This window comes from Tiliqua scincoides, chromosome 5 (assembly GCF_035046505.1).
Source record: "Tiliqua scincoides isolate rTilSci1 chromosome 5, rTilSci1.hap2, whole genome shotgun sequence".
NCBI lineage: Eukaryota > Metazoa > Chordata > Lepidosauria > Squamata > Scincidae > Tiliqua > Tiliqua scincoides.
The window spans coordinates 121487745-121513512 of record NC_089825.1 but is presented as its reverse complement, the minus strand read 5'-3'; the positions used below and the strand labels follow the sequence as shown (position 1 = coordinate 121513512).

At 45.5% G+C, this 25768-nt stretch overlaps 2 protein-coding genes across 2 annotated transcripts; both read right to left on the bottom strand.

Annotated features, from left to right (window-relative positions):
• Positions 1 to 528: 528 nt before the first annotated feature.
• LENG1 (leukocyte receptor cluster member 1) lies at positions 529 to 4886 on the bottom strand. Its single transcript, XM_066628790.1, has 4 exons — positions 4706 to 4886; positions 3371 to 3544; positions 2630 to 2889; positions 529 to 1240 (listed from the first exon to the last, which is right to left on the bottom strand). Exons 1-4 carry the CDS (start codon positions 4835 to 4837, stop codon positions 1015 to 1017), a joined length of 792 nt encoding a protein of 263 aa, XP_066484887.1. The 5' UTR covers positions 4838 to 4886; the 3' UTR covers positions 529 to 1014.
• Positions 4887 to 12029: 7143 nt separating this feature from the next.
• On the bottom strand, positions 12030 to 25299 carry TMC4 (transmembrane channel like 4). The gene is made up of 16 exons (XM_066630364.1): positions 25251 to 25299; positions 23405 to 23633; positions 22435 to 22583; positions 22166 to 22327; positions 21129 to 21214; positions 20888 to 21033; positions 20628 to 20775; positions 19132 to 19305; positions 18511 to 18674; positions 18011 to 18137; positions 17574 to 17671; positions 16254 to 16440; positions 14901 to 15031; positions 13391 to 13546; positions 13134 to 13212; positions 12030 to 12083 (listed from the first exon to the last, which is right to left on the bottom strand). The coding sequence occupies exons 1-16, from the start codon at positions 25297 to 25299 to the stop codon at positions 12030 to 12032; spliced, it is 2139 nt and encodes a 712-aa protein (XP_066486461.1).
• Positions 25300 to 25768: the final 469 nt, after the last annotated feature.

Below are 25768 nucleotides of genomic sequence, written 5' to 3'. Positions count from 1 at the left end.
GGGGGTCAACAGCAAGGATAGGCAAGTAAGTGAGCCTCTTCTTCTCAACTTAGGATTTCTTCCCCCCCCCCCCCACCACTCAGTCCATTCTCTTTTTCACAGCATCCACTAGTGTAGAATTTCATGCCAGATTTCTGCAGCCAAATACTTTTTATGCAGTGGTTTCCAACCTTTTTCAACTGGTGGCTCTCTTGACCTACTGGGCTATTCGCTGCAGCTCCGATATGGCAACTGGTTTTTCACGAGGATTCCCTGCCTCCCCAAGGAGCCAGCACTCACAAATTTGGGAACCCCTGCCTTTATGATTTTGTCACCTGGTGCCCAGTTCTGTCTTCATAAAGAGTATGCAGGCACAAAGGGCCCCTGCCTCACTTAATATTTGTGACACAAGGCTGCAGTCACTACTTACATGGGACACTTGTGAAACAGTGCGGGCAACTCTGTGTCCTCCACTTGCATCAGGTTCAAAAATATGCTACACTGTAGAAATCTACATTTAAAATTGGAGCAAATTCTGCTTTCTCAAGCCAGCATTTAATAAATATTTATTGAGGAATTCTATGCAGAATGGAAACAAGTTCTTGGGAGTAGAGATGGCAGAATTTGTGAGCAACCAACCCAAACATAGTACAGCAAAAATGTAATACACCCTGTCAGGTGAAAATCTTGGTTTTACAGTGTCATGTTGGCCATAATAAGCTTTATAAATCACTGAGCAACTGGTGAGCCTGGCAGGTCACACAAGACAGGAATGCAAACAGGACTGATAGAGTAGTGAAGTGCCTGTGCCTTAATTACTGAATATCTTCCTTAGCTCAGTTCTAATTTCTGAGACTTCTGCAGACAAAGACTGTCCATACTTAGTCATACTGCATTACAGCATAGTGACCTACTGCAGGCCACCTTGCTTGAAGGAAAAGCTGACATCTTCAGCCTCAGCTTACTCCTTTTGTAGCTCCAGCCTAATGCAGGCATATCCCCAACTGCTATTTCTACTGCACACCCCGTCAGAGTTCATTTCTGTGCGTCCCAAACCCTCTTTCTCGCCAGCTGCGGATGGAACTGGGAGTTGTAACCACGTTTTCTTTCATCTGCTTCTTCCTCCTCCTCACACAGGCGTGTTCCTGCTCTCTGAGCGAGAAGAGCTTCTGTGCGGGCTTGCTCTGCCCTCTCACGACGCAACCGCTCCTGGCGTAGCTGCTCCAAAGAGGAGGAGGATGAGGACAACAAAGGTGAGGGCCTAGAGGGGAAAAGAGTTGAGACAGAATTTAGAAACTGAAGCAGCCAAGAAGAAGTAATGTTCTGAAATCTTTATGACCATGGGGGAACAGAACCAGGCCAATCTCAACTTCTTCCATGGAGCCCAAGACAATGTACACAGCACGTCAATGTGATCTCCCATCGAGGCACAGCCAAGCCCAGATTTGCTTAGCTCTAGGTAGCTGCATCATATGCCTGTAGGCCAATAGTGAGGAATTTCTGGAAAAATGACGTCCTACATTAATTCGGATCTTGTTTTAGAATAAAGCGTATGCCTTGTTTATATTATGTGAAAATCCAAAAAGTTTACCCAATAGTATTGGAAGTGAAATATCTGGAGGGAGAGGAATATGGATACAGCACAATTTAAATTCCAAAGCTTCACTTGAAAATTTTCAGTAGAATAATTGTAAATTTACTAAGTGACAATAAGACTTTTAAAAAATTGAAAGCACTAAAAATGTAACATACTAATTTTAGCATACAGTTCTGCGGGCATGCTGTGCTGCCCACACACTTCCAAGGAATTTTACAAAATAATACAGAGGAAGATCGTTGCACTCTAGATCACAGACAAAGTCTGATTTTAAAATAGAAGCAAAGCAAAAAGTCCAGTTAAATCCACCTTCCAAAACAGAAAAAAATGGCTCCATTATTACAGCACAATGCCAGAGTATTGCAATAAGCAATTGGCAACTCATGGACCAAAACTGAGACAGACAAAAGCCAGTCTGTCCAAGGCTTTCCAGCAGCACTTGATTGCAGGGTGTTATTCTCTTCACGGCCAGTAGAGGGGCTAACAATGACTAAAGGCCATGCCACTTCCTGATGAAGTCTGCAAAATATAAGTTAAATCTCACAGCTACTTGCTTCCACCTGAGGTGCCTAAAAAGACAAACCATCCTATCCTCTCTGCCTTCAACATAGGAGCAAGAGTTGTTGCTGCTAGCTGTAGGTCAGAGCTGAACTCCAGGGACAGCACAAAACAAGCAAATCCTCTCATCAACCTGCCACCTGAGGCTCAACTGTCATTTGGAGTTCTCTGTGAAGCCTTAAGTCTTCCCACTTTCTGTCCCCTTCAGGAACTCTCTTCAAGGTATACGAGGAGCCTTTTAGCTCCAGCCAATGTCTTCCACAAGTCATTTCAAGAGAGAGGAAGTCACCAGAACTACAAAACCCTGGTCATCCTCATCATGAATGAGTTTCCTGCCATATTCATCTCTTTGTAGGCATAGTAGTTTGCTGGTCTGGAGCACCAATTCTCATCCCACTACATACAGTGGGAATGGGTGGGGAAGCTCTCAGCATATCACTCCTGGGCTCTACTAGACTGGCAATGCTATCAGCATAGGAGAAAGGACATTCCCACCTGGCGGCCACGTTTCCTCTTCTTTCCTTTTGCCTCCGCTCCCCTTTTTCTTTCTTCTCTTCCGCCTTGTGTGAGCTCTTCTTCTTGCGCAGATGCCTTTCCATCTCAGCTAGAGGGTCCAACTTCCCTTTCAGCTTCTCATCCTTGGCAACATCCTTGTCACGTTCTGGCAGCTTCTGGTACCATGGACAGGTAGTCTGGGCCTCTGCTGCACTCTGGCCCAAATAAGTAAGGATACCCAGAGCCTTCTCCTGCCGCTCCTAACAGATAAAATAAACCCAAAGATAGGTGTGTCTCACACTTGCATCCATCTCCAAATGCTGTAAATCAACACATGTAAGAATGACTTTTTTTTTACTTCTACTGCTCTTTGTTTGCAAAGTTTTGTTTACCTATTCAAGACAGGAGTTGGTCCACCCCTTAGCTTCAACAGTCCTACAGCATCAGGTATGCCCTGGGCTTTAAGCCATTTCTGCCCAATGTTCCATATATTCAACAGAGATCAAATGTGTACACCTGTGGGCTGGGCAGAAATGGGTTAATTCCCAAGTATCTCATGCCACAGTGTTCCATGTTTTGCCCTCACAAGACCAGAGGGTAGGGAGACCACCACAGCATCCCCCACTAGCTCAGCCACAGTTATCATCTGCAAGTGAGTAGCAGAACTCCAGCTGAAATAGTTAGAGCCCTCCAGACCACTGAAGCTGGGAAAAAGTGAATACAGCCCCCTCCTTGCATTACCTTCTCTTGTTTCTTCTCCTTCTCATATTCTTTGTTACCACCTTCTTGTAACTCACTAAAGAGGTTGAGATGACGTGGGGGTCCTTCCAAACCTAAAGAGATGGGATCTGAGCAACTGTTGTCATCTCCCGGGGCTGACAGCCGTGCTTTCTTGCGCAGAAATTCAGTCCGGGCCTAAAATTAAATAAGAACATTTTGTCAACCTCTTTCCTGCCACCTCAAATATCACTTCTCCCAAATGTATTTCTGTGAGATAGTAGTCATCTGCCTTTTCCTTCCCCCTCTATCAGCCTCTGACATTATTTCCTCCAAGCAGACCAGCCAAGTTGCAGAGACATAAAGCACAAGTTTATTCAAACTCTAGGTATATGGATACGGGCACAAAAATGTTGAGGCAAGGAAGAAACAGGAAGAGGGGAGTGCCTCAAAGGAGCCACCACCAAGACCACAACTTTCTAATGCAAGCAATTCCATGTATTTTTATAAGAGGAATTGGGGCAAACGAATTCTAAAAGAAACGCAGGCTGCAATCCTATGCAGACTTGAGTGGGAGGAAGTCTCCTTTGGATACAGTGAGACTTGTTCTTGAGTAAACGTGCGTAGGACTGCAGTCAGACAGCCAACACACAACCAATATGAACGGTATTGGCAGAGTGCAGGACTTTCTCCCCTACTTTATCCCATGCAGATAAATGCAGGTTTCAAAACTCAAGACACATTTTTTCATACCGCCCTTCCTCCAAAGAGCTCAGAGCAGAGTACACAGCTGCTTCCCTCCTTTTGTCCTCACAACAACTCTGCAAGGTAGGCAAGGCTGAGAGAAAGTGACTGGCCCAAGGCAGCTCTTCCACTGAACAGTGCAACACAGTGTGGCAGGTGGGTGCTTTGGGTTCAGAGTGGCTTATGGGAGACCTGCAAGGAAGTGGGCTGTCAATGCTGCAGGCTGAGAGTCAGGATGGGGAGTGGCTTGTAACAACCCTGCAGTGCAGGCCAGTGCTGTCCTACCCATAACAGACCCCCATGTTGCAGGCTGTGAGTCAGGCTGAGGCTGGTGGCAGCAGCCCTGCTGCACACTGTAGTCTCTGGCGGTCCCTGTTCTTAGGGGCGAGGAAGGAAGGGCTGCTGCCCAGCCACAGCTGCATCCAAATCCTGGAGGTTTCCATTCATTTGTAAGGCAAATTCCCATTTTAAAAAGGAAAACTCGATAGTGCCTGACCTCGTGCGTCACTCTAGACAGTTTCTAAGTCTATGGCCCAGGCGCATGAACTGGCGCATGCGCAGAGCGTTCATCTCAGAATGCCCACCAGTTGCGCATGCGCACTGGTGGCTACTCGCCTCCTGCTCGGCGAGGAGGGCCCGGGCTTCCCGTTTCTTCTGCTGGGCCTCAGCCTCCGCTTCGTCTCTCCGCACCCGGGCCACATTGTCCTTGTTCCGCACGTGCCACGACTTCTTGGGAAGGATATTCATCGCCGTCTCTTCCTTCTCTCAGAGAAAGTCCCGCCTCCATTTCCGTTTCCGCCCCGTTTTCCGATTGGTGGAACGAAGTCGAACCCCCTCTCCCGCCCGCCTCAGTGTTATGGGTGTGGCTTATCCTCGTTGCGTCATCGCGCCTTATTCCGTGAGTGATTGACGCACTGGAAATTCACGCTGCGCTCTGACTGGCTGCCATTCGTCCCGCCCCCTCTTGTGATTGGTGCATAGGCCCCCATAGGCAGAAAGGCGGAAGGTTTAATAATCCTGAGCTCTGATTGGCTGCCGTTCGTCCCGCCCCCTCTTATGATTGGTGCATAGGTCCCCGTAGGCAAAGCATGGAGTGACAGGTGGAAGGTTTAAGAATTCTGAGCTGCCCTTGAGGCTGCCCCTCCCCCTGCCTCTGCCAAAGCATTGATAGTGGACTAGAGTCTGTCAGTGGTTATTAAGCATGGTGGCTACACTGAACCTCCAGATCAGGGGCATGAAGTGGGTGGGGAGGCAGGTGAGGCAGAGCCTCCCCACCGGGGTCCTTCGAAGAGCGTGCCAAATGGTGGGTGCTTGGGTGCCTCACATTGCGGAGGTGCTCTTCGAAGGACCCGGTGGGGAGGCTCTGCCTCACCTGCCTCCCCACCCCCCACACAGCCGTCTGACCACCAGCCAGTGGTCCCAACATTTCATACACATACCCCTTGGCAGCCCATTTCGAAGGGCTCCAGTGGGGAGGCCCTGCCTCACCTGCCTCCCCCCCCCACACACACACACTCTCTCTCAGACCACCAGCCAGTGGTCCCAACATTTCACATGCGTACCTCTTGGCAGCCCATTTCCACAAATCGTACCCCAATTAGCAATCCTTTGAAGAGCGCAGCCGCCACCGCCCAAGCACCCACAACCCACACACTTCCACATCCCAATCCTATGCATGCCTACTTAGAAGGAAGGCCCATTTTGTTCAGGAAAACGTGGATAGGATTGGATCCTTAAATAAATAATAGCTGAGACAAAAGTATGCTGAGAAGTTTCTTTCTCAAAGAGAAGATTCTTTGAAAAGGTCAACAGGCATGTGGATGCGGGAGAACCCGTGGACATTATATATCTGGACTTTCAGAAGGTGTTCGACACGGTCCCTCACCAAAGGCTACTGAAAAAATTCCACAGTCAGGGAATTAGAGGGCAGGTCCTCTCCTGAATTGAGAACTGGTTGAAGACCAGGAAACAGAGAGTGGGTGTCAATTGGCAATTTTCACAATGGAGAGAGGTGGAAAGCGGTGTGCCCCAAGGATCTGTCCTGGGACCGGTGCTCTTCAATCTGTTCATAAATGACCTGGAGACAGGGGTGAGCAGTGAAGTGGCTAAGTTTGCAGACGACACCAAACTTTTCCAAGTGTTGAAGACCAGGAGTGATTGTAAAGAGCTCCAGAAGGATCTCTCCAGACTGGCAGAATGAGCAGCAAAATGGCAGATGCGTTTCAATGTCAGTAAGTGTAAAGTCATGCACATTGGGGCAAAAAATCAAAACTTCACATATAGGCTAATGGGTTCTGAGCTGTCTGTGACAGATCAGGAGAGAGATCTTGGGGTGGTGGTGGACAGGTCGATGAAAGTGTCGACGCAATGTGCGGTGGCAGTAAAGAAGGCCAATTCTATGCTTGAGATCATTAGAAAAGGTACTGAGAACAAAACAGCTAATATTATCATGCTGTTGTACAAATCTATGCTAAGGCCACACCTGGAGTATTGTGTCCAGTTCTGGTCACCACATCTCAAAAAGAATATAATGGAAATGGAAAAGGTGCAAAAGAGAGCGACTAAGATGATTACTGGGCTGGGGCACCTTCCTTATGAGGAAAGTCTACGGCATTTGGGCCTCTTCAGCCTAGAAAAGAGATGCCTGAGGGGGGGACATGATTGAGACATACAACATTATGCATGGGAAGGATAAAGTGGATAAAGAGATGCTCTTTACGCTCTCACGTAACACCAGAACCAGGGAAGATCTACTAAAATTGAGTGTTGGGAGAGTTAGGACAGACAAAAGAAAATATTTCATTACTCAGCGTGTGATTGGTCTGTGGAACTCCTTGCCACAGGATGTGGTGACGGCATCTGGCCTGGATGTCTTTAAAAGGGGATTGGACAAGTTTCTGGAGGAAAAATCCATTAAGGGTTACAAGCCATGATGTGTATGTGCAACCTCCTGATTTTCGAAATGGGCTATGTCAGAATGCCAGAGCAAGGGAGGGCACCAGGATGCAGGTCTCTTGTTGTCTGGTGTGCTCCCTGGGGCATTTGGTGGGCCGCTATGAGATACAGGAAGTTTGACTAGATGGGCCTATGGCCTGATCCAGTGGGGCTGTTCCTATGTTCTTAAGTATATGTGGCAAGAGAAGGTGCTCGCCAACTGACTTTGCAATGTGCACTTGTTGGGAGGTGAGGCAAGTCCCAGGGAATAGAAGTGTGTCTTTAGTACCCAGGACATTCTCCCTTGGAAGGACAGGCAGCCCCCCATATTCTTGGGTTGCATTCTGCCCTTCTATTTATATCTTATTTATGATAGCTACAACAAGAGACCTGGTCAGCAATCAAAACCATTGGTAGCATCCTGACAAGCACTTCTGTTGCTGGGAGCTCCGTCCAGGAACAGGAGCGTTCATGCGAGGAATCCTCACGCTGCCCTGCGCAAATTGAGCACTCCTTCTATTCCCAGATGGAGCACTGGATGGCAGATGTGCTAGACAGGATGCTATCCCAGGTCAGCAATAAAATATTAGCCTCAAAAGCCAAGACTGACCCATGGTATTGAAAGAAGATGCCAGTGAATGAATGAGGCCACCTGCAGAAAGTATATATAGAAAGCTTGTGTATGTAAAACTATTGCGTATTTCGGATCTTAATAGCCTGTCCTATCTTTAAGGCTCAGGGATGGTAGCAATGCTGGGGCAACCTCTACACATTGAGCATGAATATTTTGATCAATTTGCAGGAGACAGACAATCATAGCAAATTTTGGATTAGGAAAGAGAAGCTCAAGCCAAAGATTTGGAAACTCAGCAAAAAATAGCAAATGCTGTCTCATAATTCTGGGAGCAGGGATAACTCCTGGGCTCTGGATATTGTCTAGTATGGAAAACTCAGCTAAACTGGTTGCAATATACTGGTGATGCATTCTGAGTTTTGTATAAAGCCGATATCCCTGTAAATGTCATGTCCACGTATATTCTATTGAACCATTTGGACTGTGATGTACATCAGGTCGTCTGTACTGTGATGTACTCCAGGACAAATTGTTTACATACCTATTGTTCTGTACTACAAGAAGCAGACTCTTCACTGCAGTGTTTTTCAGTCTATTAGTTGGCAACCTTCAGTCTTGAAAGACTATGGTATCATGCTCTGAATGGTGGTTCTGGAACAGCGTCTAGTGTGGCTGAAAAGGCCAATTCGGGAGTGACAGTCCCTTCCACACTGGGAGCAAGTGTAGTCTGTCCCTGGTCTGTCTCCCTGGCTATGGGCCTTCCTTCTTTGCCTCAGTCTGTTGGCCAAGTGTCTCTTCAAACTGGGAAAGGCTATGCTGCACAGCCTGCCTCCAAGCGGGCTGCTCAGAGGCCAGGGTTTCCCACCTGTTGAGGTCCACTCCTAAGGCCTTCAGATCCCTCTTGCAGATGTCCTTGTATCGCAGCTGTGGTCTACCTGTAGGGCGCTTTCCTTGCACGAGTTCTCCATAGAGGAGATCCTTTGGGATCTGGCCATCATCCATTCTCACAACATGACCGAGCCAATGCAGGCTTCTCTGTTTCAGCAGTGCATACATGCTAGGGATTCCAGCTCGTTCCAGGACTGTGTTGTTTGGAACTTTGTCCTGCCAGGTGATGCCGAGGATGCGTCGGAGGCAGCGCATGTGGAAAGTGTTCAGTTTTCTCTCCTGTTGTGAGCAAAGAGTTCATGACTCGCTGCAGTACAGAAGTGTACTCAGGACGCAAGCTCTGTAGATCTGGATCTTGGTATATTCCATCAGCTTCTTGTTGGACCAGACTCTCTTTGTGAGTCTGGAAAACATGGTAGCTGTTTTAATGATGCGTTTGTTTAGCTTGGTATCGAGAGAAAGAGTGTCGGAGATCGTTGAGCACATTTCATTGCAGCATATGGTAAAGAGCACATGGTAAAGCATATTTTAAAGAGACAGTAGGGGGAAGTGTATTGAATTCAATTTGGGGGGGCAGAACTCACACTGTGGAATGCAGGGCTATCACACTAGGACAGGGGTGTCAAACTCATTTCATACAGTGGGCCAAATAGCCGTCTACTTTTTGACAAAACAAAACCAGTCAATGCTGTCACATCTCAGTCATATTGCTATTGGGCAGTTTTAAGCAAGATGTTTTTTGCTGATGCTGCCCTCATCCACATGTGATGGGGAATCCTGGTCTATCTTTCAAGGTTGAATTGCTCAGATAATATTTTCTGAAAAGGTTCCTTACGGAGGACAAATATATCTTATTTTAGGCAAGTTATAGTCAGGGAAAAGGAAAGGAAGTGCGCAACACATGCCTCAGGCTTCCAAAGACAGCTGTGCAAATCATGCTGGGAGCTGGAGACCTTCCAGTTTTTATCACCCTTGTCAAAGTGCTGACATTCTCATCCAGTCTGTTCTAATAGCAGGCAGCAGCAACTCCTCTCTCTCACCAAGGGTCATATCAGCTCATCAGTGACTTCCTGTTGTCTCCCTTCCCTTCTCCCTTTTAGGTATCTCCCTGCTGGATCTGCTTAGCTTAATGCAGTCTTCATACAGCTCAACCTTTGGATCATACCTCCTGCCGTTCTCGCATACATCCAATAAAGGCACCAGAGACATGGGATGGAATTAAAATGGGTCACATTTTTATGAAATCATAAAAAGCTTGCAGGAGGTCCTAGCTTCCCTAACACACCAGACTCTCTTTAGTTCTGAGAGAGATAGAATTCATAATATGGAATTTATGACATGATTTGAAGTAGAACCTGTAGCCTTATGTTGGAAAGCACCTAGCTTGGCCAAAGCTATTAATCTTAGAGATAGTTGGAATTGCAAATGTTTTTTATGTAAACAGAGCACTAAGAGCACTGAAAATATAGGTAAGGGATAGGGAGTAGAAAGGGAAGACTACATAAAGTTAGATGCTTCAAATGCCACCCAATTAAACCTAAAAGTAAACAAGGTAGTAGAGAACAGTAAAAGTTCACGCTTTATGGCACATGCTTAATTAGCACATTAATAGTAACTGGCATACCTTGCATAGTTAATACACTCTTTTGCATGAACATGGAATGTATCTATAGGGCGGGGGAACATATCAAGGAGTAATATGTTGTAGTCGGTCGGACAAGAATGTAACGCCCTAGTAATTTAGCCAATGATGAATGGGGGAGGGATTTCAGACGGGAAAAGGGCTATAAATTATGTACTCTGATGTAGCTTCAATGAGCTGGTCCTGACTAGCATTGTGGTCTGGATCACTCCTTTTACTGCAGTAAAGATTCAAATTACTATTGCCAATAAACCTTGTGCAGTTTCTATCATTTTGGTCTGAGCTGTTTCTAACAGTTCCATTTCCCTACCCTGGATGGAACAGCCAGCTACAGTCTAGTTCTTCATATGGGCTCCAAGATGTAGCTGGTTAATGACCCTCAAGTTCTCAACAACAACTATGATAAGGGATTGTGGAAGATCTGTGACACAGAATGTGGCCCGTAGACCATGCGCTATACTGCCAGGCAGACAAAATAAGATCTATTATCAAGCTATACTTTCTTGGGTAAATGCTGTTAATGTTGGATCTAATTTCTCTTATGCTGGGTACAGTAACTTTTTGTAATGATTCTATGTTCCACAAAAATTCAATAAACTTTATATTATAAACCCTATTATGCATTTGGGCTAGAAGTGTTTGTGAAACTGCCTCTTAAGCCTGTCTTGTCAATTGGCTATTACAGGTTTTATCTATCACAGGGCAAGTGCCAATGCAGGAAATTTTCCTGCCAATGCAGGAAATGCCAATGCCAACATAGCACTTGATGGCAGCCACCACATCTGGTGAAATGCTCAGTTCTGTGCAAATCTCAAAAGGTAGAGAGAACCATTTTAAAGCCTGGATCCACCACACAAACAGTAAGGAACTTAAAAAATTAGAACTGCTAAATAAATTTTAAGTAAAATTACTAGAAATTCATAAATGCTGGATATTTCTAAGGAATACTTGAATAGCACAATGACTCAATGCGGTTCATTTCAGTAATCCTTACAGCTATTCTGCAAAACTTGTCTTATCCTCCTATGAGTGAGAAAGGGGAACTGAGACAGAGAGAGTACTTTAGCCAAAGCCACCAACACACTGACAACTCAATCCTATGTATGCTTCCTATGAGAATTAGGTTTCCTAGTTGGGTTTACACTTAAATAAATGCGAGTTCATTTATTGAACTTAATGGGACTTAATGCAGCAGCTGATACATATTTTCCTAATTCACAGCTTTTGAACAATGAAATGCTGCTGTTTCTTAAAAAAAGCAAACAAAGTATTTGAATTTTGTCACCAAAACCTGAAGACAGATGCTCATTTTCTTCCATGAAAATGCATATTCCACTTTAAAATCTGCAAATGTCATGACATTACAAACATTTGGCATTCTAATACAGAATTTGAGCACTTGCATTTTAGGTTCCTTTTAGCTCGAATCTAGAAGTTCTTCAAAGGGGGAATGCACTGTATTTCAGTGTTCTATCAAAGGTCCATGCACAAGTGGCCATGCTGGCTCCTTAGAAGGGGTATTATTATTAATTATGATTATGATTATGATTATTAAACAGTATTTATATACAGCTTTTCAACTAAAAGTTCACAAAGCGGTTTACAGAGAAAAATCAAATAACTAAATGGGTCCCTGTCCCAAAAGGGCTCACAATCTAAAAAGATGCAAATGAATACCAGCAAATAAACCCGTTGTAAAAGTAAAATACATTGATGAAAAATACGTTGATGAAGAAACAGTTTAATTTGACTGGGAAACCAGTCTTAAGATAATTCTGTAAAAGGGAGAGACTGCAGCATCCTCAGCAGCAGAACTAGAGAACAGGATTCTGCAGTACCAATTCAATAAAAGTCAACCATCTCCAAAACTTCTGACTATATATATATCATTATATTTTCACTCATTGGCTCATGTCTGAGATCTGCTTCACCAGGAAAAGCTTGTCCTGACCCTCCTATAAGAAAGAAAGTGAGAAAGAGAACTGAAAATAAACAGCACTGGATACCCCACGCTCCTCTATGCTGTACTGGACCAGTGCAGCCATCTTTCTCAGCATACCACTCTATGCACTCTCATTTTCTGAGCAGGGATGTGAAAAGTTCCAAGGGTGCAGAACTACTTGGCTTTTGGCTTCCTTTGGAGACAGAGATTGCTGGAGACTTCTAATGTCATTCTAATACTGGGTTCGTTTGCAAACATACAAGTGGGAGTACTCTGTGATTTCAACTCTGAGCAGTAACAGATTACGTCTGAGTCCCAGTGGGAAAAAAACCCTGCACCCTAAATTACCTTGACTCTTTCCCCATCTTCTTCATTCCTGGCTCGCTAAACAGTCTGTGTCAGGTTACCGGATACAGTGCCTATACTTTTAATCATTGTATAGAACAATTGTATATTTTGGCTGGTGCAGCTTTTTAAACACTTCCATGTTGAGCCGCACCTGCCAAAATTTCCTCTTCTATACAATGGTTAAATGTATAGGCACTCTGTTCCACTTTGTATCTGGCAACCCTAAGTTTGTGCCTCCCCATTCTACACAAAAGCCACCTGCCTGTTCCAAGGTACATCCTTCTTTTCATACCAACTTCATTCCTATCAGATGGAGAACAGAACCATCCATGAAACCAGAAGTACTGCTTAAGATCAGGTTGGAAGCCTCAGAAGGCTTCCCGCGCAGTCTGGAGCGCTGCACAGAGGTAGCTCCTGTGGAATTTGCCTCCCTGCCCCCCCTCCATGGCCCGTCACTGCTCAGTTGAGGTTTTCAGCCTAGCTACCTGAGGAGGCAGAGACTAAGCTGAACTGTGGCCTCATCCCTTTCAGTGGCTGTGTCAGGTTCCATTGATTTAACAAATTCCCCAGCTTCAGCCAACAGAACATTTCTTACTTTGTACATGCAATTGTTTGTCCCTTCCATTGCCTGGTTCCCACCCTTAGTCGGCCAATTCTGGAGTTTGCTTTTCACAACCTGACGCTCTCCTGTGATGTCACTTACAAAACCACTCACCAGACGGAGCTGCACTTTGAGGCCTTTGACCATGGAGCTATAGGAGTCAGCTAGAGCCATGAGGTAGAACATGAGGATGCTTGGAAGAGGCATGACAGAAGAAAAAGCAGAAGAGAGAGAAGGGGGCATAAGAATGTGATAGGAATATATCTGTTCCATCCTGCAAAATGCAGGAATCTAAATCCAGTACCTTTTTCTTCCTGCTTCTGTCCCCAGCCAGAGAAGCCAGAAGTTCAACTCACCCAACTCCCTCTCACCTTAGCAGTAGAAACAATGGCACAGCAAATGCCAAAGATGCCACAAATGTCAGGAAGTCCTTGGCAATGTGGGGCAGGCTGGAGACGGCATTGGAGACGACACTCCACATGGCAGACTCACCCCGGAATGGGCCGCAAGCCTTTGAAGGGGTTAAGCTGTGGGAGAGAACAAGGTGAGGCTGACGCACTACACAGCAGTGCGTAGAAATTTATGGAATTCGTACAAATGGTCTCTTGGGAGATGAACTTCTATTCCACAGGCAATCAGAATGGGTAGCAGCTGCCTTTTTTTTTCCCCTCTCCTGGCAGCTCTCCTTCGTCTCCAACACCCGTGTCTTCAAACAATAGCTGCCAACTGTTACCCGATCTCGTCTGATCTCAGAAGCTAAGCAGGGTCAGGCCTGGTTAGTACTTGGATGGGAGACCGCCTGGGAATACCGGGTGCTGTAGGCTTATACCATAGTCTTTTGAGACTGAAGGTTGCCAACCATTTGCCAGTCCTTGCAACTGTTAAAAGTGCAGTAATCTTGCCGGGGAGAAAAAATGACAAACATAGTATATAGGTAAGATGTTGCTAAAAACATCATATTAATTTACAGTAGCTCCCAACACAGATTGCAGATTCAAATTTTTACTTAGCCATAAACCTTACTGGATAATCTTGAGTCAGCCACTACCTTCCAGTAGCACCCATCTTTCAGGGTTGTTATAAGGACAGAATGAGGGGGAGAATGGGGGAGGGTACATGTCACCTTGAGATCCTTGAAGGAAAGATCAGCTAAATGTATGGTAAATAATGCTTCTCTAGAAAGAATAGTCTGTACACTGGTTAAGGGTGGGAAACACTTGCTGTTTCACTTACATGGAACAGGACTGAGGAACAGGATACAGGATGAGGACTGAGGGACATCCACTAAAATTGAGTGTTGGGAGAGTTAGAACAGACAAAAGAAAATATTTCTTTACTCAGCGTGTGGTCGGACTGTGGAACTCCTTGCCACAGGATGTGGTGATGGCGTCTGGCCTGGACGCCTTTAAAAGGGGATTGGACAAGTTTCTGGAGGAAAAATCCATTACGGGTTACAAGCCATGATGTGTATGCGCAACCTCCTGATTTTAGAAATGGGTTATGTCAGAATGCCAGATGCAAGGGAGGGCACCAGGATGAGGTCTCTTGTTATCTGGTGTGCTCCCTGGGGCATTTGGTGGGTCGCTGTGAGATACAGGAAGCTGGACTAGATGGGCCTATGGCCTGATCCAGTGGGGCTGTTCTTATGTTCTTATGATGTCTCTCCACAGTGGCTTGATGTACCCATCCCTCTCAAGAATCCTTGATCAGTAGGTGCCTCTCTGTATCTTATTGTCCTTGGAAAGCCCTTGCGTTCAAAGACATTTGAATTTGCTTTCAGCTGTGTTCCAAATGCTGCTAGAGACCCTTGTAAAGACTTCAGCTGTCCCATGGTTTGCAGAGGGCCTGAATGGGGAGCTAATGAAAGGGGAGTATACTTACACAAAAATGCTGTACAGGGCAGGAACGCAGGAAATGATCAGACCCAGGAGTAAAACCAACAGAAAGAAGAAGTTGGAGCTGGAGGCACGAAACGTTCGTTCAGCTGGACGGCAGTTGGCATAGAGCGTCAGCTGAAATGAAGAACAAGGGTCTAGTGGGCGAGAGCTCCAGAGCCCTCGTTCTCAAGTACTGCACGCTGCTGTAACCCCTATGCCCTAGTCCCTTCTGAGAGAACCCTCTAACATAGTAAACCTTCAGTAACAGATAAATGTGTAAAAACTAAATATGTTCACACAAAATAAGACCCAAGTAAGAAAGAGTATGAACTTCTGCTTTTGCTGAATAGCCCTTTTCTATACATATTCTCTTGCACACGTAGACTGAGCCAGAGTGTAAAACCTAGAACAAACATTTTGGCAGGAGGGCCACATCATCCCTCTGACACTGTGTCAGGGGCCGGGGGGAAAAAAAGAAGAATTAATTTACATTTAAAATTTGAATAAATTTACATAAATGAATTTATTAGAGATGGAACTTATATGAATGAATGAAAGTCTTGCAGTAGCTCAAGGCCTATAAAAGACCTTGCACAAAGCAAGGCCAGCCTTTCCTTTGCTGCCACTGCTGCATCACAGATGTGAAACAGCAAGTAGTGGAGGAAGCCCTTGTCCCACAGCTCAGGTGAGAGGTCGAACAGTCGTCCTCATGCTGAGAGCAGTTGCGTCGGGCCAGCACGGGCTCCAGTAAGTCTCTGGAGGGCCAGAGGCTCATTGGACACTGGGGACTTCCCGAGGGCCGGATTGGGAGCCCCTGAGGGCCATAAGTGGCCCCCGGGCTGGGGTTTGGGCACCCCTGACCTAGAACATGCCCCCAGATTGTTTGCAATGAGCAGAAGACTAGGCAGTGGGGAAAGACTAGTCCTTGAAGTCAGGGATGGCATCACAAAGTGATCAGACTCTCATGGACATGCTGGCCCCCTGAATTTCCCAGTGGTGACATGATTTGGTCACAAGATTCATGCTGGCAGTGCATGTGGCACCCAATCTACAAATGGGAATGCTCTCAGAGGCCTCGGTATCACCTCAGTATCACAATGGAGCTTCTAGTCCTGTAGAGTCTAGGATGCTTCCTTTGGCTAGTATAGGGAAGAGTTGCTACCCACTGTCGGTATGCTTGAGGGCCCCAGTGCAGTACTAGTTTTGCCCAGCAATGTACTAGACTTCAAATTATCTTCCCATGTGAGCCTGGAGCTCTGGGCCCTGTCTCCCCCTCATCCCCTTGCAGTAATTCCTCATTTTAAAAAACAAACTGCAGAAGCCTTTGCTTTCTGAGCAATCTCCATCTTAGAGTCACCTTTTTCAGGTAAAACACAGCAATGTATTTGATGGTGTTGAGCACAGGCAGCAAGGGGCAGAAGAGAGCTCCTGTCCAACAGAGAGTCTGTCCATACACCAGGTCCAGGACATTGGAGGGCACCATAAACTCCTGCTGCCCCCATAATTGTAGCAAGGTAGAGGAGGGTAAATAAGTCACCAGCATCCTGAAATGCAAAGGATGTAAGTGGAGACCAAGAAGGATACAACTAAGCAGGTGACCTCTGGCCCTTACCTAGAACCCAGCAACCACCCAGAAGCTAAGTAAACATTATTAATCTCATATTGTAACTGGGGAGGGGGGCTGAGAAGGAGTGATTTGCCTAATGCAATCTAGGCAATTCATGGCAAAGGCAACATTAAAATCAGGGAAGTCTTGATTTGCAGTTCAGTATCTTAGCCAGGATGATATACCAACTCAGATCAGAGACAGGGATGTTCATGCTATATGATAGATGGGCAGTTTTTGTGTCTGAGACTGAAAGTGTCTTTGAGTCTCTCTCACTGGAGAGAAAGGCCCATGAGAAGTGGTTCTGATCAACTTAAGTTTTCCATCAACATTACAGCTGTGGAAAAGAAAACAAAGTCTCGGTCTTGAAAATCAGTTGAAAAAAACAACTTATAGTGTGACCAAGACACAGGGGTGAGATGAAAGACTGGTAGCACAAACTATGTCCTGACTTGCGGGAAGGCAGATGAGATTATATTTAGGTTCCTTTCAACCATGTATCTCTAATAGCATATTGAAAATTGAAAACATATAATGAGAGTGCATCAGCAAATCAAGGCTCCTACACACAACAAAAGCAGGGAATAGGAACTGACTACCTAAGAAGTTATTCATCAGTAATACAGCCAACAGGAAGCAATTAAAGGAACAAGAGTTACAAGGAGGAAGCATCTAATTAAAAGTGAAATGCCCCCCCCAAAAAATTTCAGTTGTGCTCGGCTGGTCTACACTGGATAGGCTGCTACTACAACTGCATTTTAAATCTGAAAAGAAAACACCATGTTTCAGATTTCAATAAACACAGGACAACATGGAAAACACTAGACTGCAATAGGCTGGCAATGATGTCATTTGGAATCTCTCGAAGAAGCAAGAGAACAAAGGATAGCAAGGCAGGACTAAGTGGCTAGTGTAGACTCAACCCAGGACCAAGCAAAATACACACAGAAGGACAGAGGAAAACCAAAGTCAACCCTCCACGCACTTTAAAAATAAGTCAGGCCAGAATATTTAACATTGGCCAAGCGCAACCTTGCCCAGCTTCTATGTAAGAGGGTTAATACCACTTACTTTCTTGGAAACTCCACAAACAACATCACAAGCAGCATGACAAGCAAGTCGAAGACCATCAGCTTGTACATTTCCTGCCCCACGGAGGTCTCCCAACACTGGGGGATGGGCAAGAAGAGTCATTTCAAAAAGAGTCATTTCAACCTTCTCCACATGCTGCAGCCCCAAAGCCCTACAATTCCTCTTCCAAATACTGCATAATCCAGCTTGTTCTCAGCCCTCCCCCAACCATATTCCTATTAGGGAACCTGATGTGAACACTTTTTTTTTTAAACCTTAAATATTATTTTTCCCAAATGGCTACTATCCAGTTAAGACCCATCTCATTTTGGTGACTCAATGAGTCGCCATGATTCCAGAACCCAGTCCAGCCTACTAGGTCTCATTCTCTACCTAGGAGACCTGGTTACAATCCCCTTGTTCTTTTCTCACTTTACCGGGTGAAGGATGTTGTTATAACCACAATTCCGACAGGATGGATTCTGTGGGTCCCCGCTACAGGTGATCTGGGACCAAAGCGAGACGAGGAGAACTACCAAGCTTGCAAGACGGAGAAAGACGCTCCTGCCAGATAAAAAGAGAGTCCACAGAGGTTCCAAACTGATCAGGAAATCACAAAAAAATTAGTCTGGTTGACTTCTGGCCCTCCAAGAGCTAATCAATGTGCAAAAATCAACTAGTGAAGCTTCCGATGGCATGAAGATAGACAGTAGGCAAAAGCTACAGAGGATGGGTAAAAAGTTCATAGTTTCTTGCTGTAGACTAAGGTCTGGCCCACTCCAAAATAATTCAGGCGCTAGAGGAATCAAAATCCACTGCGCACGAAAGTGAACTCCTCCATTCTATGACTTTCTTAGTCTGACCCTTAACTTGGCCCTATCTGTCATTCAGAGCTGAATGCAACAGTGAACTCTAAGAGTACCCAGAATTTCCTTACCTGAGAAGTGTGATTTTGATTTCAAAGCTTAGAGGGTATTTCTCCAGGGGAACAATGAACCCAAAGATCATTGGGACGAAGAGGTTGGCAGCTGTAATGACAATGGATGGGAGATAAGCCACCAGCAGTTCCAAGAAGAAGTTATTTTTGACTGGTGAGTCTTCCTACGGAAAAAGAGAAAACAAGGTCTGGGCAAGATGATTGTTGTAGTGGGAAAGGAAATAAGAGTTTGCTAACTTCTTTTCCCAAGAAAGAGAGTTGTATGTCTTTAACAGGCAGAAACTCCACAGGTGGTCATGCAATGAGGGACAGAGCTGTGCCTGTTGAATATCAGCCTGGCACACAGCTGTTGAAGGTTTAGAACTGCTATCAGCTTCATTTCAACACCCTTTTTCAGTGCCCAAGTTGCTAGTCCAGACAATGTAAAATCTAGTTTTTCTGTTAGCAAAATTGCCTCCTACAGACACACATTGCAACCAGGTACATGGGACACTCCTATCACTCCCTCCATTATCTGTTAGGTAGGGTGTTAGCAAAGCTAGACAACAGGAAGTTTGGGGAGGCATCCAACAAAAAATGGTAAAGGGGATGATATGTGAGAAGTGAGGGTCATCTCCTTACCCTTCCCAGCAGCTTCTGGGAATATTCTGTTGCCAAGTAGATGCAGAAAAAGGATCCACCCAACAGGCCCAGAACCAGAATGTTGATCAAGCCTCGGAGGACACCAAGACCAACTCGTTGTGCAGTGGTCCGCTCTGCCTGACGCCTGTGGAGCGCCTCCTCCTCTAGATCCATCTGGAGCCGGGGAGGAGAGAGTGGGAAATAAAGACACTTTAGCACCCCAACACTGAATGGGGAATAAGCACTGTCCAGCCCCAGATGAGATTATCCCTGCCCCTCATGTTTTTCAAATATTGTAAGATATTTGCTGGATATGTTACAAGCAACCCAAAGGACAAACACATACAAAACTGGTTTCATAACTTAGCAATTCTATTGAGTAACAAACACAGTATATAGAACTAATAGATTCAACAGAACCAGCTGCTAAGTGAAACCGAATTGAAGATTCACAAAGGTACATTCAATAGACATAACAAAGGTACATTCGATAGACATAACATCACCCTGCAAAAATTCTGGGCTGTGTACCTGATGTCTCCCCACTGCCCCATTTTTATCCTTGTGAGGTAGCGTAGGCTGAGAGATGGCGACTGGCCCCAAGATCACTCACTTTTCAATCCAATCGCAAACTTTCCTGGGAGTAATCCTCACTGAACACAGTGGAACTTATTTCTGAGTAGACGTGCATCAGCTTGGGCTGACCATTTGCTTCATAGCAGAGTGGGGATTTGATTTTAGTTAAAGTGAGGGACCAAAAGCCCTCAAAGCCTTTGTTGTTTACATTAACAGGAGACAGCAAGCCTTACCACAGGCTAAAGTGCAGTGAAAGAGTTAACAACTCTCCACTTTTTCTTTCTCACAAGCTACATGACAGGCAGCAATCCAATGCACTGGAGGTTATGATGAGGGAAACTGCCCATGTTGAATTTCTGCCTGTCAGTTAGCTGCTAAAAGCATCAGGGATTTTTAAAGAAAAGACTAAAAAGTGGTTACAGTTGCTGCCTTTTTTGCAGAGCTATGGCGGCAACAGTGGCATGCAGGTCTGGCTCATCCATGAGGTTGACTGGGACAGGAAGCAGATCCGTGGGGTCAGCCAGCCACCTGGCTTCACTGCTCCTCCCCCACTCCCTGGATTGAAAAAAGGAAGAGGGAGACGGACGAAGTGTGGAGGTGGGGAGAGTGGTGTACAAAAGCACCAGAGACCATGCATTGGAATGGTCGTGCTATTAGTCCCTTGATAGATCCAAGCCCCAAACCAGGGGCATTACTGGAGGTGCGGGGTGTGTGGACTCTACTGGGTGACATCCTTGTCTGTTTGTTTTGTTAGTGGTTGTTTGGGTGACTTGTAGTGTTACATATTAAAATAAATAAAGTTAATGGGGGTGACATTAACACACCAGGTGACCCCAACCCTAGCGACGTCACTGCCCCAACCCCAGCAGCCTGTTTTGATATCCCTTCCTTGCCTGCCAGGCACTTTCTGCTGCCCTTACCCTCAGTTCATAGCGAATACTCTTTTGCCTTAACTCTACCGCCGTGTGCTGAATCAGGCCAAAATCCCAACTGGCAAAGACTTTGTTGCTGTAGGATCCAAGGGAAGCATCTTCACTAACCAGGCTGTGTTTGAGGCAATACACGGACCTAGGGATGGAAGGCAAGCAGGAGAGGAGATATTTTTTGAAAAGGCTTTCTGGAGATGCAGCTGCATCTGGGGCAGGGGGTGTCTACTTGTAACGCATGGAGCTGCTCTTACCTCCATACGATCCACATTAGACAGAAAAGGAGGTAGAAGAGTGCTGTGAGCAGATATGCAAGTGGGACATTGTATGAGAAGCCAATAAAATCGACAGCTGAATGTTGATAGTAGCCATAGAACAGGTAGGAGAGTTCCATGAAGTCCTGCAAGGAGACAGATGTACACGGTGGCAACCACAGGACGCATACCATCTTGGCAGCCTTCTAGGATTTTTTCCTTGAAAGAAATAGTTTCTTACCTGGCCTGATAAAAGATCCATAATGTAGGAAAAGTAATTTACCAAGCCTTGGCGTGTGGGGTTGTACTGCAAACAAGAGGCATTTACTGAAATGAATGCAGGGAAAATAATGTTAATTGTCTCTTCCTCTTGCCCCCAATACACATAGAAGCCATCCCAAATGCTTCTGCTGTAGCATATAAGATAGTATAATATTTATCTGACTGCCCCCCCCTCCCCAAACAAAGGCAGGACTGTATATTCCACAAATTTGCTACCGAAGTGAAAAATCTGCTGTTTTGCAGGGAATATACTATTATTATTATTAACCAAGGTTATTGGTTAAGAATTATTATTATCACCAAGAATAAACATTTCACATCTCTAAAAACATTCCCAGCCCTCATTGTCACAGGGGTATTTCCATCCGTTCCTACTCTTTTCTTTCCTCCCTGTTGTCATCTGAAATTGAGAAAAAAAAAAGTCCACTTCCCATCTCCATTATCTGAAAATATAATAAACTGGAAAAAAAACAAGAGAAAATGAAGTAAATCCATGGAAATATACTTTGGGGTGGGGAGTTAGCAGTCCATAACCTCGCACTGCCTGTGAGTTCAAAGAAAAAAATCAAGGTTAGGAACAAGATGCCAGGATATTGAGCACCTTTGCTCTATCTAATAAAGTAATTCTTGCATCCCCACTAATGAACAGAGGATTCTTGATGCTTGGTATCTTTACCCTACTCAATTCCATATCCCATCCCACTTGATTGTCACCTTTATTTTCTCTCCACCAGAGTTTCTTTGCCTTATTAGCTGCATAACATATAACATTCAGCAGTTTAGATCAGCATTTCAGATTTTTAAGGAACTCAGATGCAGTGCTGGGGGGGGGAGAAGATACACCTGCTTAATTTCTGCCTTCTACGCAACCATTAAAGTTATATAAGTCTTGCCAGAAGAAGAAGATGAAACATCTCAGTAACCCTTGGGGTTTCTTTTCCACCTGTGGACTACTCAAGCTATGTCCTACTCAGCATTTGTGGCTGCCAGTAGTACCTGAAGAGTTGCTTGGTCGATCTGTCCAGTTGAGGTTCAGGGCCTCAAACGCTGCATTCGGAGCAACCACGAACCCCACCACCAATAGGGAGGCAACCAAATTCATCAGGACCAAGAAACGCAGGAAGTTAAAGTAGGACTGGATCCCTGTTCCGAAGTGGCCTTTGGGGAAGGAAAGTGAGATGTCAAAGGGCAAGCCCAGAAAATGTAACCCACCCCAGATGGGATCTTGTGGGGATGCTGAGGCTCAATAGAAGCAGCCTCCATACCTTCAATGTGGCGCAATGTACTCCGCCACATCACAGCATATGAGATTACGGCAGCCCCCTTGCTCTTGAGGCGGCGCAGTGTCCGCTGCTTTCCTGCATGCCAAAGCTCCCAACCACTGAGCCTGCTGGCTGCCTGTTCCTCAAGAATTCTGAGAAGTAAATGCAAAGTGTAACGGGAAGCTCATAGTATTCAAACAAATGGCTGTTGGACTGCCTTCTCTCACGCAAGGCTGACTATGCACTTGAGTCTGCCTCAGAGGCCCTTTTCAGGTCCCACCACCATCGCTGATGAGGTGGGTGGGGGTGACTGGAGGCAGGGTGTTTTATGTGGTGGCACCTCTGCTTGGGAACTATCCCCCAGGGAGATTTGCCTGAACCCAGATCTGGTATCTTTTCAGTGTCAGGTGGAATCCCATTTGATTTCCCCAGATATTCTGGTTCTAACTTTACTGTCTGCTGCTTGCTGCATTTTGAAACTGTTATTTCATCAATTTGACTTTTTTTTGGGGGGGGGGGTCAACTTTGACCCAACAGATTCTCAGAGCAGCTTCCGATCAAAGAGTGGGGTATATTTATAAACAAATATTTGCACTCTTTCTCAAACGTCATGAAATCATGCGCCTGAGGTTTCCTAAATGGTTGCACAGAAATACACAACATAGATTAAGAGACAATGGGAGTGCGGGTAGGCGCCTGCTGTCCAAATCAAGGCCTTCATGGAGATGGATTGCACCTCTCCTGACAACCATCTGTGCCTCCCCCCAAAGAGACCACCCACCTAATATACCCTCCCACAGATCATTCTCTTCCTAGATACCCTTGATGCACAAAGTCAGAGAAGGTCGCCATACAGACCTTCAGGCCCCTTTGGGGTAAGTCCTGGGCCATCCGCAATCCTCTCCCCTCCCCTTGAGAACCCGGGCACCTTGCCCTGTGAACCCCCTCTGAATGAACCCGGGTCTGCTGCTACCTGAGCCTCCGCTTCTCCTCAAGGCAGAGGGGCCGCTCTTTAAGAGGCTTTCTGTCTTCCTCTGTCCCTGCAAATCCTGGGGCCAGTGCCTGGGGGTCAGCTGTGGGCTCCAGTGCCCCCTCCCAAGCTGCTCCCCAGGCCTCTGCCTTGTTGCCGCGGAAACGCAAGGTCTGGTTGCTTGGTAGCTGAAGAAGGAGAGATGAAGGGCCATGGTGACTCCGACTGGACTCTGGAGATAAGATGCAGAATGGGACAAGATTATGTGTGGGTCAGGGAAGAAAGGCTCATTGACAGTAAGACGCACCCCAGCGGTCAAAATATGCATACTGAGGAGCCAAGAGGCCATCCAGTCACATTCCCACCCTGCAGAAAGATCAACGCATGCACTTTGAAGGATGGCGTCTCATAATCAAAGGGAATTGCCCCTTAAGTATTCAGCAAGTATGCCAAGATACAAGAAACAGAGGAATGCTGCTAATGTGTTGAACTCAAGATAAAAACAATCTGTCACATTTGTTGTAGCTTTCAAGAAGCTAGCAGACTTGGAGACATCCCATTTTAGCTTCACAACAACTCTACATTAGGATTAGGTTAATTTGGCTGAGAGATAACCATGTCCCCAGCATCCTGCTTCCAGCAGTGGTCTTCCAGGAAGCCTAAAATTATTAGCTTACCAGCCCTCCCCTGTAGTTTGTACCCAGCAACTATTATTCAGAGGTATGCTGCTTTTGGACATGGAAGTTCCATTTTAGCCTCAATAGCTCCAGTGATAAACTGGATAAATCCTTCATGGATTTGTCTAACTCCCTTTTACAGACAGCTCAGCCTGCAGCCACCACCCCATCTTGCAGCTGCAAGTTTTATAACTTAATTACAGCTTGCATGGCTGTCCCATTGAAATTAGCGGGACTGGAGTCAATCAAAATGAACTTCTCTCATTGATTTTAATGGCACCTAATCATGACTTAGCTTTCATTGGATACATGCGTTGAGTGAAGCTCTGTCTGTTATCCAGCCTGACTCTACTGCCAATCAATTTTGTTGAGTGACCTCAGTTTATAGAATTACAAGAGAACGGCTCTGAACTAAACACACTCAGCTCCTTCAACCTGTCCTTATATGCTCCCTCACCATCCTAGTCACTCTTCTCTGGACCTGCTCCAGTTTGTCAATGCCCCTCTTAAACTGTGGCACCCAGAACTGGACACAATATTCCAGGTGGGCTCTGACAAAAACAAAACACAGCAGTACCCTTACTTCTTGCAAACTCAATACTATACTTCTGTTAATGCAGCCTAGAATTGAATCTGCGATCTTTGCAGCTACATCAAACTGCCAGCTCTTGTTAAGCTTTTCATCTACTAAAACACCCCATTTTCAGTGAGACCTTCTCAGCAACCTTAAAATTTCTGTCCTGGATAGTCACATCCAGCAGCTCCAATCAACAATCGTGTGAAGTTGAGATTCCCCCCCCCCCAAAAAAAAATATTACTTTAAACTTACTTATATTGAAACTTATTTCCATTCACCCAGTAGGGAAAGGTCTTTTTGGAGCACTTCAGTCTGCTTAGGTCTCTACATGAATAATTTGTAGATTACAATAATATTTGCATTGCCCATAAATTTAGCTACCTTCCTCCTCAACCACTTCCAGATAATTGACAATTTAATGGAATTGCCCTGCTGCTTCCCACCCATTCTGGGGCATTTTTAATCAGAGCACCTCTCCCACTTCACTGAAGTCCCTAATGTTCCCAAGACTTGTCGGTCCCCTGAGAAGCTACAACAAAATAAAATCCCTGGAGGTTCTTGAAATCAGTCAGATCAGGATGGCTCTTCCCCATACCTGCTTTGTCTGCCTCACTCCCCAAATGGCATTCCCCGTCATCATCCATGGCTGAAGGTTAGAGGTTTTTTCTTCCTGCGCACTTTGCTTTGCCAACCATCAGAGGGGGAACAAGGAACAAGGAAGTTAAAAGGGAAAGGCTGGGCAGGGATTAATAATTTCTTCAGGTGGCTTGCCTTATGAACAGACAGTAACTTGGCAACAAGCAGATTGGAGGCCTAGAAACAGTGGCAGTGGTTCACAGGGAGCCAAAAATTCCTTAGAAAGATCCAGCTGTATCTGGAAGCAGAGGCTGTTCAACAACTATGTTTCCAGAGAATAGCTGAGCATTTTAATTCATAAGTGGAAACAGATACCATTCATAAACACCACTTATTAGACAGCAACAGACAAAGGTCTGGAACCCAACCGGGAGATACTATCTCAGTATCTATTGCATCCACATATCAAAATTTCAGCGCACACCATCTCAGTTGCACACCTAATAAAATAACATGTGAAGCAGCCATAGCCTTTAT